Source organism: Mauremys reevesii, linkage group 2 (assembly GCF_016161935.1).
Source record: "Mauremys reevesii isolate NIE-2019 linkage group 2, ASM1616193v1, whole genome shotgun sequence".
Lineage (NCBI taxonomy): Eukaryota > Metazoa > Chordata > Testudines > Geoemydidae > Mauremys > Mauremys reevesii.
This window is the reverse complement of record NC_052624.1, coordinates 66715709-66732256: the sequence shown is the minus strand read 5'-3', so window position 1 is coordinate 66732256 and position 16548 is coordinate 66715709. Positions and strand designations below refer to the sequence as shown.

General features: G+C 41.1%; 1 protein-coding gene across 11 annotated transcripts in view; it reads left to right on the top strand.

The window, feature by feature from the left end:
• The window catches only part of TBC1D5 (TBC1 domain family member 5), a 487219-nt gene that overhangs the window by 403458 nt on the left and 67213 nt on the right, over nucleotides 1-16548 (top strand). For all 11 annotated transcript variants that reach the window (XM_039523970.1, XM_039523969.1, XM_039523966.1 and 8 more), the window contains one exon: nucleotides 8533-8696. In XM_039523970.1, coding sequence (XP_039379904.1) covers nucleotides 8533-8696 — 164 coding nt within the window. The remainder of the gene's footprint in view (nucleotides 1-8532; nucleotides 8697-16548) is intronic.

Genomic DNA, 16548 nt, shown 5'->3' with positions numbered 1-16548 from the left:
TGTGTCCACATTGGTACTAAGCTTAAATAATGTCTCTCTCTCCCTAATATTTATCCCTGTAATATATTTATAAAGAGCAATCATATTCTTCCCCCCCCCCCACCTTCTTTTGGTTAGGCTAAACAAGCCAGGCTCTTTGAGTCTCCTTTCATAAGACAGGTTTTCCATTCCTCGGATCATCCTAGTAGCCCTTCTCTGTACCTGTTCCAGTTTGAATTCATCTTTCTTAAACATGGGAGACCAGAACTGCACACAGTATTCCAGATGAGGTCTCACCAGTGCCTTGTATAACGGTACTAACACCTCCTTATGTCTACTGGAAATACCTTGCCTGATGCATCCTAAAACCGCATTAGCTTTTTTAACGGCCATATCACATTGGCGGCTCATAGTCATCCTGTGATCAACCAATACTCCGAGGTCCTTCTCCTCCCCTGTCACTTCCAACTGATGTGTCCCCAATTTATAACTAACATTCTTGTTGTTAATCCCTAAATGCATTACCTTGCACTTTTCACTATTAAATTTCATCCTATTACTATTACTCCAGTTTACAAGGTCATCCAGATCTTCCTGTATGATATCCCGGTCCTTCTCTGTGTTAGCAATACCTCCCAGCTTTGTGTCATCCGCAAACTTTATTAGCACATTCCCACTTTTTGTGCCAAGGTCAGTAATAAAAAGAGATAAGATTGGTCCCAAAACTGATCCCTGAGGAACTCCACTAGTAACCTCCTTTCAGCCTGACAGCTCACCTTTTCTTATGACCCGTTGTAGTCTCCCCTTTAACCAGTTCCTTATCCACCTTTCAATTTTCATATTGATCCCCATCTTTTCCAATTTAACTAATAATTCCCCATGTGGAACCGTGAATGCCTTACTGAAATCGAGGTAAATTAGATCCACTGCGTTTCCTTTGTCTAAAAAATCTGTTGCCTTCTCAAAGAAGGAGATCAGGTTGGTTTGGCACGATCTACCTTTTGTAAAACCATGTTGTATTTTGTCCCAATTACCATTGGCCTCAATGTCCTTAACTACTTTCTCCTTCAAAAAATTTTCCAAGATCTTGCATACTACAGATGTCAAACTAACAGGGCTATAGTTACTTATGTCTGAAAAATATAGATATATATTTATGCTCATCATTTCTTCTGTTTAGCGCTTTCTATATTTTAGCTTTCATAGCATTCCATGTAATTTTTTCTAGTTGTCATTTGATTATCCATTTGTATTGAGTAAGTGTTCAATTCTTCAAAATCTCTTGATCTCATTTAAGTAATTCCTCTGTAGAACAGTGTTGTTGTGCAGTCCACTGAGCTTCTTGTTATAGATAGTTTTTCTACTACCAGGGTATGCAGGTCATTTATATGTATTGATTTATTTTAATCGTTTCTGTAAACTGTGATCCTTTTTTTGCGATCTGTCTGATGACATGGTATTTACCAAAAGGACAGTTTGCTGCCCTTTTCCATTTCCTGTGTGATTTATATTTTTGGGGGTTAGTCCTGTGAGAACATGCAAAAATACTTTCACTTTTACAACTCACCTTTTCCATTATGTGGGTTTGATTGAAACTGTGGTATTATTTGCATGCATGATGCTGTGATGTGTTCCAAGTACTGTATATCTATTTCTGCGTATATTGATGGTATCTGTGAACCTATTGCTACGTCATCTGCTGGCCCACAGTGTTCACTAATGTAGTTAAAACAGTTTGAGCACAAAAGTATGTAATGGCATCAGATGTAATATAAGATCTATCATTTTTTTCACATTGTTCTTTGTTTCAATTATCCTGAACAAATATGGAAGTTACCTAGTTATCACTTATTCAGGGGGAAAATAGCTTATTTAGCTTACCCTTTATATGTTATGTATTTTTTAAATTTCTTTCTTCTCATTGTATCTTTGATTTCACACTCCTCACACAATAAGTTATTATTTTTATCATTTCTATTTCCCAGCCATGACTTAAGATCTGTGAAATATACCCTTCAGATTACATCATAACTATAAAAATTGTATACAAAATTCTGAAAAGTTGCTGTCAACCATTGTGATGGGTTAGAAAAGAGGTGGTATATAAGGTAGGTAGGACATAAACTCTCTAAGATTTATTTCTCAATCAATACCAACAACTTGGGTTGTATTCAGAAATGACCTGAAGTGTCTTATACTTCCACCACTGCACCCTGACAGGTACGGATGGAACAATGCAAGTTGCTCCATTCTTTCTTTCTCTGAGAGGGTCCAAGTCTTAGTTTGGGGTAATTCTGCCTCAGGACTTTCTCATATGAGATACACGGGGGTCCTGTACTATTCATCTTCCTTTCAGTGTGTACATGATGCTGCTGTGGTAAAATGGTTCAGATAAGGGCTAGCTGCTAAAATTGAATCCTTACAATATGGGAGGTTATGCTGGTTGTCTGGGGCAAATACCAGGAAGATACAGTAGGTAGATACCTACCTTCTCAGTTGAGGGGGCATTTACCTTTTGTTAACAAGTTTAGTCTCGGGGCCCACTAGATACTACCTACTTTGGACGTTCAAAGAGCAGTAGTATCCAATATTGTTTTTATTCACGTTCATTATTAAAGGAGGTTGGGACTTTTCCTTTGGGCACTGACCCCTTCCTAATTTTGTCACCTCCAGATTAGTTTACTGTGACATGAAACTAACATTAACATAAGTAGAAAGTGGCTTCCAACTTGTTTAGTGGTGGTTTTCACATGGAGCATATTACAACAGTGCTCCATCTGTACTGGATCCCAGAGTGTTTACAAGTCTAATTCAGGGTGCTAATTTGATCTCTACTGCTCTACGTCATTTACTATAAATCTTGGCTACCTTGGAGATTGCCTCTTTCCTCGTGTCCCTTCCCTAGAGCTGAAATTAGCAGAGGTGATTGATTATTGTCGCTGCTGCTATTATCTAAAGCTTCAAGATTTAAACCATTAAGGGATGGAGACAGAGCACTTTCACTGTGTGGCCCTTGTCTCAAGAACTCATTTCTCCCAACAAAGCCAAAGTTAGCTGACTGCAAAGCCTATCCATTTTTTTCAGTTCTTTCCTGAGGGACATGGCTTAGGATCTTGAAGGTTAGCCTGAGTGAAAGCTGTTGACTCCTTTTAGTTGTCACTGTATTAGATTTTTTTTATATCAATGTGGCTTTTTTTTAAATGTGTATATTACCCAAGAGAGCATCACAGGCCACTTTATAAACTAAATTGCTAGGGAGAACATTCATAAAGCAAAAAATATTGAGAAAAATTAGACCAATTATCTTTTGTAGAAGATCTTCAACTACCATCTCCTACATTCATAATGATTCCAACTAGAATACCAAATATGGGATTAAAAAAAAAAGCTGAAATTTCAGGAACTTTTAATTCAAACTAAATTTCAAATCCAAGCCTAGTGAGTCAGGCTCATCTCTATTTGTTATTTAGTCATAAAATACAATGTACATATTGGAGCATTTATAAAATAATTCAGATGATGTTTCAGAGCATAAGGCCAAAAGTGGTGATTGTGAATAGAAAAGTGCAGGAGTCATCTTGAATTGTGTTGTGCCTTAGCAGTGTTTTCCATGGCGATGGGGGTTTCATGTTTTATCCTGAACCTTGCTTTTTAGCCCTGCTTTGTCACCATTTCAGAACCACACTGAAAATTGTTTTCTACTGTAGAAGATCAATATCAGGCATTCAGTATATTCATTCATTTATTTAGACAATTACATTTTAATGTGCAACTTTCAGCATGCTACCTGAAGCCTCTCTTGTTTCAGTAAAGCAGCTAGAAAAATAGCAGCTTTGTCGAATCATGAGGAATATGACCCTTTTTAAAGGTTCTTGTAATTTTATAATTTCTGCTTTCAAAGATGGCCACCCACACTTTCCAATGGGGCTGAAGCCAGGCTGCCTTCAGGAAAGATGGTGGCTGCTTAGTGACCATGTAAATGTTGAGCAGACAGTGGAAACTGGGGGTGCATCAGGGAGGGGGGAATGTGTTAGAGAATGGGACAGGAAGCTCTGAGAGACAGAAGGCAGGGTGAGATCAGTGCTGGGAAATGTAGAGAGAAGGAAACAGACTTGAGGGGGAATGAGGGAGAGGAAGGCAAAAGGAGATTAAAGGGAATATGGGGAAAAGTGGGAAAAGGTTTATTCATCACCTTTTCTACCCACCAGGAAGCTTGTTGAACATTCAAATCAATCTTCCCTGCATTCTGCTCAATTACCCATCATCTGATTCTGCAGTGTGTGGTGTCTTATTTACTGTTGTCTGAAGAATTGGCCAGGACACAAGATTTCAATGTATCCAGTTGTTTGTTTTTAAATAGTGTTTTCATTTGACGCGTCTTCCCAAGATCACATGTTTGTTTGGGTTTATACTTTTTCTTTAAGAAAAACTATAATTTTATCAAAAAATTAAACCCAGTATTATGTGCAGTACATATTGCAAGTATCAGAATGCTATTGAGAACTCTACAATGGGACTCAGCCAGCCAGAGTCTCTTGGACGTCTAGGAGACTTTGCATTGGTGGACCTCATTCTAGGATCGAGGCCTTAGATGACACTGGACAGTGCTAATCTATTTTCTAAATATATATAATAACAAAGTAGACTTGTATTCCCTAGTCTTTTAATTTTTATTAATCTGTGGTGTTAGTGTTCCATGTGGCTTTTTGGTATCTTAATCTCTCTCTTGCTTTCCACAGCCTTTTCTAACTTTGTTTTCTATTGTAGTTTTCTATTGTTTTAGCTCTATGTTGTGTGGTGTAGATTTATTATGGGAACACATTTGGAGTAAAACTGCAGTCCATATTGGACAGAAGAATGTGATTTACCACAGATAGGGAGTTGTTAAATTTTTCAAAATAGTTTAAGCAACAACCATTACAAAATACAGACCATGCTAGTAACTGTGTGCAATTATATATAGCATATGCAAGAGTGAAATTGACATGGAAGATTGAAGCAGCAATAAGCTTTTTGTAAAATCAAGGGCAGATTGTAAGGAGATTTACCAGAAAACCAGTGAGTAACTTTATACCTGTGCATGCAGGTCACTTCCTTTGTGTGAATAATTTTTGGTGTCATAGAGGTTAGTAAAACAAAAGGGATTCACAGTCAGAATAGCTGACCATCCAATGTGATGACTGTAGTGTGCACTGAATTCACAGGCGTAAGCATGCATGAAATCAAATATAAGGCCCTACCATATTTGTGATATTGCAGAAATTGCAGATCCCGCAATATTAGGATTCCACCGCCATTTTGTCAACCAGGTGCCTGACAGCGGGACACTGGCCGCCAGCCACCTGGCGCTAACAGAAGGACCCCAGCCACCCGGGGCTGACGGAGGGAGCCCTTCGCATTAATGACTGTAATGTAGATGCACCAAAATGTTTGGTTATCAAAAAAAGTAGCAGGCATAACGTCGTACTTGAATTTTTATATTGTTCCAGCAAATTTTTCTGAAATAGGTTTTCTCTGGCTTTTCCAAATTACTGCAATTAATAAAGGTCTAGTATTACTTTTCTGCCATTTTCAATGTCTTGTCCACAACTCAGCTGCAGTTATTTGACAATCATCCCATGATTCAAGTAGGGTCCTAATTATATATCAATTCACAGAAGCAGCAAAATCAGAAAAGAGAAGTGAGAGCGAAAATAATTACAGAAGACTTAAAAGAATCCTGGTCCATAATTTCTCATGGCATTTTATCACTTTTTTCACTGCAATAGTATTTAACTTTCCTTTCAAATTAGGATTTTGTGCCCCTCATACTAGATTCACTTTCCCATATGCACCTTTAAAAAAGCTTTTTTAAAAACCCTAGCTCCGCTTTTATCCTCCATCCCAATTCATCTTTGCAACCCTAGTGGCAGTACATCACTTAATGAAAACTGGGATATTAGTTGTTTTTGTTATGGGGCTATTAAATTAATATTTTAAATAAACAATATTAAAAGCAACCCTGTGGACCTAATAAACGTTTTTGTTTCTTGCCAAGGCTAACTCTATTGGTAATATAGGAATTGTCATTTTGCATCAGATCAGTGGGCCATCTAATCCACTGTCTTCTCTCTGATAGTGGCCAGCACCAGATGCTTCAGCGGAAGGTGCAAGAAAACTCACAGTAAATTGCCCCCTTTGAAGGCCTCATCCTAATCTCTGATCGTTGTAGAGTGGTTTAAGCCCTGAAGCATGAGATTTTTATATTTCTTCCCAAAATGTGATCAGCATTAACTGTAATAACTCTAGATTTCCATCCTGGTTAAGTTCTTGACCTAAATATCATCATGTGGCAATTATGCACTGTGTGAAAATAGTTTTTCCTTTTCAGTTTTGAATTTGCTACCTCTCAATGTCATTGAATGTCTCCTTGTTCTTGAGTGATATGAGTCAGGGAGCAGAGAAGCTCTTGATCTACATCTTCTATATTATTATTTGTAGGTGTTGTTGTTCTCTTAAAACCACTGTCATATTTCATTTTTATCAACCACAGCAGTAGAGATGAAAGCTGTCTTAGCTCCCTGAATACCTTACCTGTTGTGAACTCAGGGACCTTGAAATTTTTATCTCCACTGCACTAAACAAAAAATCCATAGGACTTGGAGAAGTGTAGCTCCACGTGTCATAGTGTCATGCAAACATTAGGCAAGTGAAAATAAACTGTTTTTTGTTTTGTTTTGTTTTTACATAATGTTCAGTGGAAATAAATATTTCCTTTTTGGAACTCGCATCTCCTTATCTTCAAAATGCTTCAGCTCAGCTGTTGAGAACGTTGTTTGGATCAGCTGTTATGAGGCAGAGTATAAAATCCATTGGGTGTACTCAGCTTTCTTTCAATATTCTGATTTGCATATTTCTAAACTATGCTTCAGAGAAAATGGGCAGAGTAAGACGTAGGGTATGTTTACACTGCAATTAAAAACCCGTGCTGGCCCATGCCACCTGATTTGGGTGTGTGGGGCTTGGGCTGTGAGGCTATTTAATTGCAGTGTAGATTTCCAGGCTCGGGCTGCAGCCCAAGCTCTGGGACCCTCCCACCTCTCAGGATCCTAGAGCCAAGGCTCCAGCCTGAGCCTGGAAGTCTACACTGCAGTTAAACAGCCCTGCAGTCCAAACCCCAGGAGCCTAAGTCAGCTGGCACGGACCAGCTGCGGGTGTCTAATTGTAATGTAGACATATCCATAGGCTTTAAGCGCCTAATGAATGATAGCGTGTAACAGGTGACGAGCCCTATATTTATATTTCAAATTTTATTATGAGTTGAAGAGCCAGGAGCTTATATGCTCAACCTTTCCATAATATTGTGAATTCAATTTATTTTATTTTATTTTATTTTAATTATGTATTATAGCACTGCCTGGTGTGCTTGATGCTGCACAGGCGTATAGGAAGATACAATCAGAATATAAAAAATGTATGTGTTAGCTCTGCATCACTAAGATAGAAAATACAGTTTGGGGGCTAGCGGATCAGAAGGGAGAATTGACTTTTTTATACTTATTTAGCATCCCTAATAAGCTTAATGCAAGTTAGTATGGATTTCTCTGGACCTGTTGAAACAAATGATAGTAACATTTATAAAGGAAAGTCTTTGAGAGTTGGAACTAATTCCTATGAATTTGGTGTAACTTCTCAACGTGAAATCAACCATATTCTCTGTTTGTTTCTCATTGGTGCAAGAAGATTAAACTGATTTGCATCTATTAAAATATTTGAATCTTAGTTCCTTTCTTAGGGGCTCTTAATTCTCAATCCTAGTACTTGAGCTATAGTCATGCAGAACAACTCCCAATGATGGAAGAAAAGTAGAAAATAAAACATCATAAAAGTCTTTCTTCACAACTTTATATATATGAATTCATTAAACAAAAAATTCTTTTCCATTTCCATCCCTTTTCCCCCACCACATATTGTGTGTAAGACTGAAGGCTTCACATCAATCTTCTCATATTAATTATGTGTGTCATACAAATTACTAAGGTACCACTAGGTGGTATATGTGCTTATTAAGATTTGGTGTTGTTTTTCTATGCTCTCTCATTAGAAATATACAGAGGCCTGTATGTCAGAGTAGTTCTCCATATGTCACAATGCATACAGACACTTTAATTTTGCAAAATCTCATTCTGTGTTGATCTGCTTATGAATCTCAGTGAGCAACATGTGGGAGCAGGTCTACACTATGGCAGGGACCAACGCTCTGAGATCGAACCACCGGCAGTCGATTTAGCGGGTCTTGTAAAGACCCACCAAATTGACTGCAGATCACTCTCCAGTCGATCCCTGTACTCTACCCCGAAGAGAAGAGTAATCTCCCTTTGACCCCTCATAGTGTAGACCCCATGGTAACTTGACCTAAAGTATGTCAACTCCAGCTACGTAATTCACGTAGCTGGAGTTGCGTAGCTTAGGTCGACTTACTGCAGTAGTGTATACATAGCCTGAGACACGAAGTACTTGATCGAGCACTTTTCCACTGATTTAATGATTTGTTGCTCTGTGCTTGTTTTACAGGCCAAAGTTCAAAAAATGTCAGTTCATCTCCAAGCATAGAGAGCTTATCTGCAGGACGTGAATACACAGAATCGCCTCCTTTGTCTGCATCCAAGAAAGATTTCTTTTTCAGTACCATCTCCCGTTCTCGTTCCCACAGCAAAACTATGGGCAGAAAAGAGTCTGTAAGTTCCTGAACATTGTGAGCTGGTTTTGGTTTGGTATTTTTTCCGTGACACATTGTTTCACTTATTGGAATTGATATTCTTTCTTATTAATTGTTTGCCTTTGAAAATATTCCCCAAGCAGAAATTAATGACAAAACAGAAATCACTGAAGATATTTGTATAATATTTTTTGCTAAATAGCATCTGCTCTCTACCCTCAATCCCACAACCCTACTTTATCTTCTGAAGCCCCTGAAAGTCTCTCGTGGGACAGATCAGAGGAGAGACTCCTGCAAGTTCATTTCTTTCATTAGACTTCAGGGGTGGGCCTGAAACTAATATAGTTCAGAGACTGACTTTATAATCATCAGATCCAAATGTATCCCCCTTAAATTCCCTAATATACTAGAGGTTTCCCACAATGTCTGTCACATCTGTATCCTACAATGACAGTTATATCTCCAAGCAGCCACTTTCTTAAGCCACAAGAAATTCTTATTTAAAAAACTTGTTGCTTTCATGTAAGGAAATCTGCTGATGTGATAGGTGCTGTGTAAGAACTTACCACCTTACTAAAGAGCTTTTAGAGGAGATCTAGTTTGATTAATCTTATATGTTATGGATGCAAGCTCCTTTACTGAAATAAAAAATAATTAATTAAAACTTAAAAAAACATTTTCTTCAGCCATCTGCCTCACATAATCTTTCTGATTGTTAGAGACATATTTATGTAATGAAAAACTGTAGAGTTTTTTGCTGAAAAATGTACATTTGCTGTGTTTTTACAAATTTACGTTGATAGAATTTCCTGTTAATTTCACCAAGTAACTGTAATAGCAAAATTTCTGTACTATACCAAAACTTTCAATATTCAGAGATCCCAGAAATACAAATGCACAATGATAAGTTAAAGACAGAATGGAAACATTAACTGTGAATGTCATAACTTTAAAGTTTTAACCCTAAGATTACAAATAATATAGATTTTTTTCTGTTTGGTATTTAAAATTTGCTGCCTTACTGGAAAAGTTTTTTTTTTTAAATATTATATTTTTAAATTTAAGACCTTGCCTACTTGTTTTTCAAACGAAGAAAACATGTCCATTCAGCTTTTTACTCAGCTCTGTTCAAACAATATACTGGGAATAATGAAGACACTGGAGTGGGAGTTACTTGCTTTTTCCTTTTATTGGGGTGTCTAAAGACGCAAGTATATAACGCCTTGTCTACACTGGCAAGTTTCTGCACAGTAAAACAGCTTTCTGCATTGTAACTCCTGAGATGTACACACTGCCAAGCCATTTAATACCCAGAAACTAAGAGACATGAGGTGTACAGCTTTCTGCGCCAGCATAGACACCCTGGTCGATTACAGTGCTGCGATTGGCCTCCAAGAGGTGTCCCACAATGCCTGTTCTTGCCTCTCTGGTCATCAGTTTGAACTCTACTGACCTGCCCTCAGGTGACCAACTGTGAGCCCCACCCCTTAAATTCCTTTGGAATTTTGAAAGTCCCCTTCCTGTTTGTTCGTTGATGCGTCCAGTGGTCTCAGAGCATCTTTCCAGGCGACTATGCCTGCTGTATGCACCAGGTGATCTGCCGCTTGGAGCAATGCTGAGCTGCTGGACCTCATCAGCATTTGGGGAGAGGAGGCTGTCCAGTCCCAGCTGCACTTCAGCCGTAAGAATTATGATACCAATGGACACATTTCACAATGCATGACACAAAGGAGTCATGACCAGGACACACTGCAGTACAGAGTCAAAGTGAAGCAGCTACGGAACGCCTACCAGTGGAGACTTCAGTAGCTCACATGCCAGTCAAGAGTGGACTGAACCAGGAGAAGAAAATCTTGGACAGGATGTGGAGGGGGAGGGGGATCCAGAGGCAGAGGACGAATCGATGGTCAGAGAAGCATGCTGCCAGGAACTCTTCTCTACCCCGTAGGAGGCTAGCCAGTCACAGCTGGCAGAGCTTGGCGAAGCGCAAACAGGAGAGGAGGCCCCTGGTAAGTGGCTTTGATTTTCTGGAATCACTGAAGTGAGTTGTTGGGGGCAAGAGGGTTGCAGAAAGCAGGCTTGTGTCTGTATGATGCGTGTACCACCACATGCCTAGTCTGAGCAGCAGAAGAGGGTGTTGATTGATTCCCTCACTTCATGCCTCAGAGATCTCCACAAAACTCTCATGGAGATACTGGGCAATCCACGGCTGTAGGTTCCTTGGCAGAGCTGCTTTGTTTCTTGCCCCATTAAGAGTAACTTTCCTGCACCACTCTGCCATCACAGGGGTGGTGGTGGGACCATTGCTGCACACAGGTGAGCCATATAAGGACCAGGGCAGAAGCTACAGGCTTGGAGAAGACCTTCACTTGATTCCCTGTTTACCCTCAGTAGTGAGATATCTTCCATAATGAACACAGCCTGTGGAAAATGTGGGGGCAGTAATGATTATAAGGCCCCCCCTACAGTGCTGGCTCTCCCCAAGAGCCACATGCCCAGTGTACAGTACGGTCCTGGAATGCTGATTTCCCCTGCCCCTGCAGTTATTCACCATCTTGGGGATCTTGTGGCTCATGTGTGCTTGCCCGTGGTCAGCCAGTTAGTGACAGGTATGTGAGTACTGGCTGTGTTTTAAATCACTGAATCAATGGTCCGTGTGTTGCAAACAATACTGCTTCTGTAAAATGTTGCATTTTGGCTTCACAGATATGACTTTGGGAGCCCAGTTTCCCTCTTTGTTATCACCGGCTGAACGGCTGCACAGAATTAGAAAGCTGCCACGAAGAACTAAAGAGGGATTTCTGCATGATGTCATGATGCACTCTGCTGCCGAGAAGCAGGAATTGGAGGAGTGGCGGGACAGCGAGAAGAGGGACCAAACAGAGAACATGGCACACGCCAGAAAGACGTGCGGCCTTAAACATTATGGAGCACCAAGTGGATGTGCTCCAGGCGCTACTAGCACTGCAAACCGAGCAGCTCCACGCCCACCCTCCCCTGCAGCCGCTGTCGCAAAGCTCTTTCCCATGCGCTCTCCAGACAACTCCAACACATTCTTATCAACCGCCTGGCTCCAGTCTATACCTGCTGCATTCCACTCCTGCCCCGTCACAGTCCAGCCCTGCGGACTCCCGGTACCCACTGCACTCAACACCCGTCCCTCTGTAGTTTAGCCCTGCTGAAGTATAGTACCTGCTGCACTGGACTTCAGAGGAGAAGGTTGGATATGATACCTGGACATACACACCTCTTTAATCATCCCAGGACCCCGCCTCCTCCTGGGACCCTCCCTTCCCCTATCCCCCTCAGTGCAGATGTGTTTTTTTGTTTCTCCCTCCCCTCTGATTGTTGTTTTTTAATAAAAGAAATGTTTTGGTTTGAAAGCAATCTTTATTCCATTAATTGAAAGCAAAAAGGGCCTTGCAAAGCAACAGGCAATTTTCTTACACCTTCATAGTGCATCGTCTGCACCAATCACAATCACCTCCTAGCATTACAAGCGCTGCACTCCTGAGCATAACAACAAACATTAGTGGGTTTCAGCTTCAAATTGCTGATCCTTATGGCCCCGCACTGTGCCCCTCTAATGGCCTTGGTCTCTGGCTGTTCAAATTCAGCCTCCAGGCACTGAGCCTCAGCAGTCCAGCCCTGAGAAGCTTTCACCCTTCCCTTCACAAATATTATGTAGCATACAGCACGTGGCTATAAGCATAGGACTATTGTCATCAGCCAGGTCCAGCCTCCCTTATAGGCAGTGCCAATGGGCCTTTAAATGTCCAAAAGCAAACTCAACGGCCATTCTGCACTTGCTCAGCCTGCTCTTGAACTGCTCCTTGCTGCTGTCAAGGTGCCCCCTGTATGGCTTCATGAGCCACGGCATTAAGAGGTAGGCAGGGTCTCCCAGGATCACAGTGGGCATTTCAACTTCCCCTACAGTGATCTTCTGGTCCGGGAAGAAAGTCCCTGCTTGCAGCTTCCTGAACAGGCCAGTGTTTTGGAGCAGGATGCAATTAATGGCCCTGCATACTTCCGTCAACCCATTCCAAACTGGTTAGCAACCAATCAGTAGCAGTCTGGAGTAGCCAGGTTCCACAGTGCAATCGCCATGCGCTTCGCCAACAACAGGGCAGCTCTCATTCTCGTGTCCTTGCGTCACAGAGCTGGGGCGACCTCATCACACAGTCCCATGAATATCCCATGAATGTGGTTTTCCTCATCTGAAAGTTCTATAGCCACTGCTCATCATCCCAGAGGTGCATGATGATGTGATCCCACCACTCAGTGCTTGTTTCCCGAGCCCAAAAGTGGCCTTCCACTGTGATCAGCATCTCCGTGAATGACACAAGCAATCTATTGTCGTAGCTACTATGCATGGCGAGATCAATGTCGAGCTCCTCTTGCCTTTGTAATTTAAGGAATAACTCCACTGCCACTCGTGACGTGTTAGAGTGAGCAGCATATTGATCAACAGTGTGGGATCCATTCCTACAGAACAAAGAGGCAGAGTGTGCAGTACACAAACCGTTGAAAGAGGGCGCCAAATGCAGATGGAAGCACAGGGATTGCTGGGATGCGAAGCAATGCATCACGGGGCATCGGGACAGGATCCAGAATGCCCTGCAACTCCCTCTGCCTTCCCACAATGCTTAGCAGCAGAAGAGGAAGAGATGCAGCGGTGCACTCTGGGCAGCTATCCCACAAAGCAAGTGCCACAAGTGTGAACACACTATTGCGCAGGCAGCTGACTCTGTGAACATACAACGGCGGTTTCCCTTCAGCACTCTCTGAGTGGCGCTGTAACTCTGCCAGTATAAACATACCCTAAGTAGTGTTTTTCCAGTTCAAAGAATAAGCTCCACTTGAACTGCTCTAGTCTACTTTGCTCTGTGCAGGCAGACTCCCTGCATCCATAGAGAGCCCCACATGCAGAACAGCTTGCAGAATCAGGGCCCAGGAATGCAAGAAACATTAACTCCTGGGCACTGCCTGAGGCACAGTGGGTTGAGTTAAAGGACAGAATGGAAACCTTACATCTCTCTCTCTTCCTGCCTGAGACGAAGTAAAACAAAACACATTACTTAAAATGTATTTTTGTAGAGATTTTAAGTATAAATGTATATATTTTATGGTATAATTTAAAAGGGTCTAAATTTGAGCCAATTATGTCTACAGGTTGTGGTCTGGCTATCATGCTGAATCTCTTGTGTATAAATGGAGTTTAAGACTAATGCCTCTTTTATACTGTAATACTAGATGTACAAGAATTTTCTATGATACCACTCATGCTTGGTTAGAGTCCCTTGAGAATCCCATTATACATTTTCTGAGTAATTGATTTTCCCAACACTTCTGTTATTACTTTGTATTTTCTTTTCTTATTTTCACTGGATGACTTGAAGAAAGGTTGAGGGAGGGAATGTTTCAAAGGAATAAATCTGTAGTCTCGGTGTTATGGTCCGTTTCTGAAAACGTCTCAGAATCACCAGTAAATTCATAACATGGCAGTCTAAGCAGAGCACAAATTTTCCTAAGGGTTCTTTAAATTACATCATATGCTTTACACTGTAGTGCCTCAGAACTAAAAAAATTGAGCCATATTTACTTCCAACCACTTAAACCTATTTCCCCGTATTGAGCTTTTTGACTGCCTTGTTATAGAACAGAAGTGTTTTATTTCACATCAGCTACTAACAGAAAAGTTTTACTTAAATTTGCTCTTGATTACTAAGGATGATCACTTGTTTTCATTTCCTCACATATTTTATAATGGGGGTGGGAACAAATAGTGCAGCCCAGTGTCCCAAAGTAAATTAAGTCAATTACTCTCAGGCCAGTAATTTATAGCTGCTTGATTGAGAACTGTTTTGAGAGGGAAAAAGAGGCAAAGGACTTGAAAACATATTGGGTTCACTTTATTGTTGAATTTATTTACTATGCTGTGACTGATCGCATACCTTTTTGGTAGATGGTAGTTGTATTACTGTTTGATATTTTGTACATTTTGCCAATCCTAGTTATATTATGGATTATGTCCAAGAATTTTTTATGGAAAGCGACTCTAGTGGGCACTTAGTCATACTTCAGTCATTTTTTAAAAATGGTTTTGATGTATTTAAACATCAGCCATTACTCATTTTATGGACACCAGAAAAACCCATTTCCCACCCTCAAAGGTCTTTGCTAAGAAAAGGGTGAGAGGAGGAAAACATATACACAGAAACACATGCCCTACGGTGAGGAAATTGCAATAATTTAGCCCCACAGGTAAAGCAGGGCAATTTTTGTAAAAAATGCAGTTTGTCAACCCAAAACAATTAGCGAATTCATGTCAAGTTTAATAGTTAGAGCCAAACTGAGAAAATCAGAATGTTTCAGAAATATCAAAATGAAACATTTCATTTCAATCCAGCTTGAAATGTGTTTTGACTTCAGGCATTTTGATAGAAACACAGGATTAGATTCACAAAATGCTGGGAAGAGTGGAGGAGGACCTCCCTTATACAAGAACATTTAGCCCTGTGATCAGGGTACTCACCTGGAAAGTGTGAGACCCCATTATGAATTAATAGGAATTGCCACTGTGAATGACAATGAATAGTCATTCAGTCAGAGAAAGACAATGAGAATGGTTCTATTACCTTAGTGGTTAAGGCATGGGCGGCACGTGCCTCCTGCATTTGGGGAGGCTGGCCCGAGTGCCAGAAGCTCCCCCCAGTTCCCAGACCATGGCCCCGTCCATACTCCCCGGAGGAGGGACACGGCAGGTGGTGATGGCCTCTCGGGGGGTGGTGGAGGAGAGGAGGGACTCAGACAGGGGCAGGCAGTGGTGACCTGTGGGGACAGAGCAGGGACAGGAAAAGGCAGAGCACAGATGGGGCCACCACGGCCCAGTCATCTGCATTCTGAAAGGTGGTGGGTTGGTGGCTGCTATTACACCTGCCGCCTGTGGGTTAAGGGCATTCACGTAGTATGTGGGAGACCCAAGTTCAAGTCCCTGCTCTGATGACTATTTAATTCTTAATACAAAATGTAGCAGTTTCAACAGGAGAGGCTTAGACGGACCCACCCCAGAATATCTCATAACTCAGTGGCTAAGACACTTTCTGCACTGTGGGAGACTCAAGTTCAAATCCTTTCCCCATGTCAGGCAGAGGAGGGAATTGCCTCCCACATCCCGGGTGAGTGCCCTAACCACAGGGCTAAAGGTTGTAAGAGAGGTTCTCTCTGCCCACCCACGTTTTGTTTTAACGTGACTCAAATTTTTTTTTATTTTCTGATTTGCCAAAAAACTCATTTTCGATTTGACCTAAAGCTAAAGCATTTTCAAATTTTTTTTTCAGAAATGCCAGCAAACAAAAAAATCCATTATTTGTCCAGCTCAAAGTTGCAAGATTGTTACGAGATAAACGGGTGTAGCTTGCATACATTTTTCAGGTTCTGAGTCATGACCAATACACTGGACTTTGCTTGGAAAGGGCATGGTCAAAACTGATTCTTAACTTGATTCACTGCCTCCAGCTGAATCACTTTGACAAGGAGGAGCAAGATAGGGGGAGGAATAGCTCAGGGGTTTGAGCATTGGCCTGCTAAACCCACGGTTGAGAGTTCAGTGCTTGAGGGGGCCATTTAGGGATTTGGGGCAAAATCAGTACTTAGTCCTGCTGTGAAGGCAGTAGGCTGGACTCAGTGACCTTTCAGATCTATGAAATAGGTATATCTCCATATATATTAGACTTCTCATGCTGAGGGTCTTTACTCCTCTAAGACAGCAAAATTCCTGTTAAGTGCTGAGAAAGTGATGTATTTCCTAAACCCAAAGACTGATGAAAATACATTCACTGTTACTATCTTCAGAGACAAGTGCTATTTAA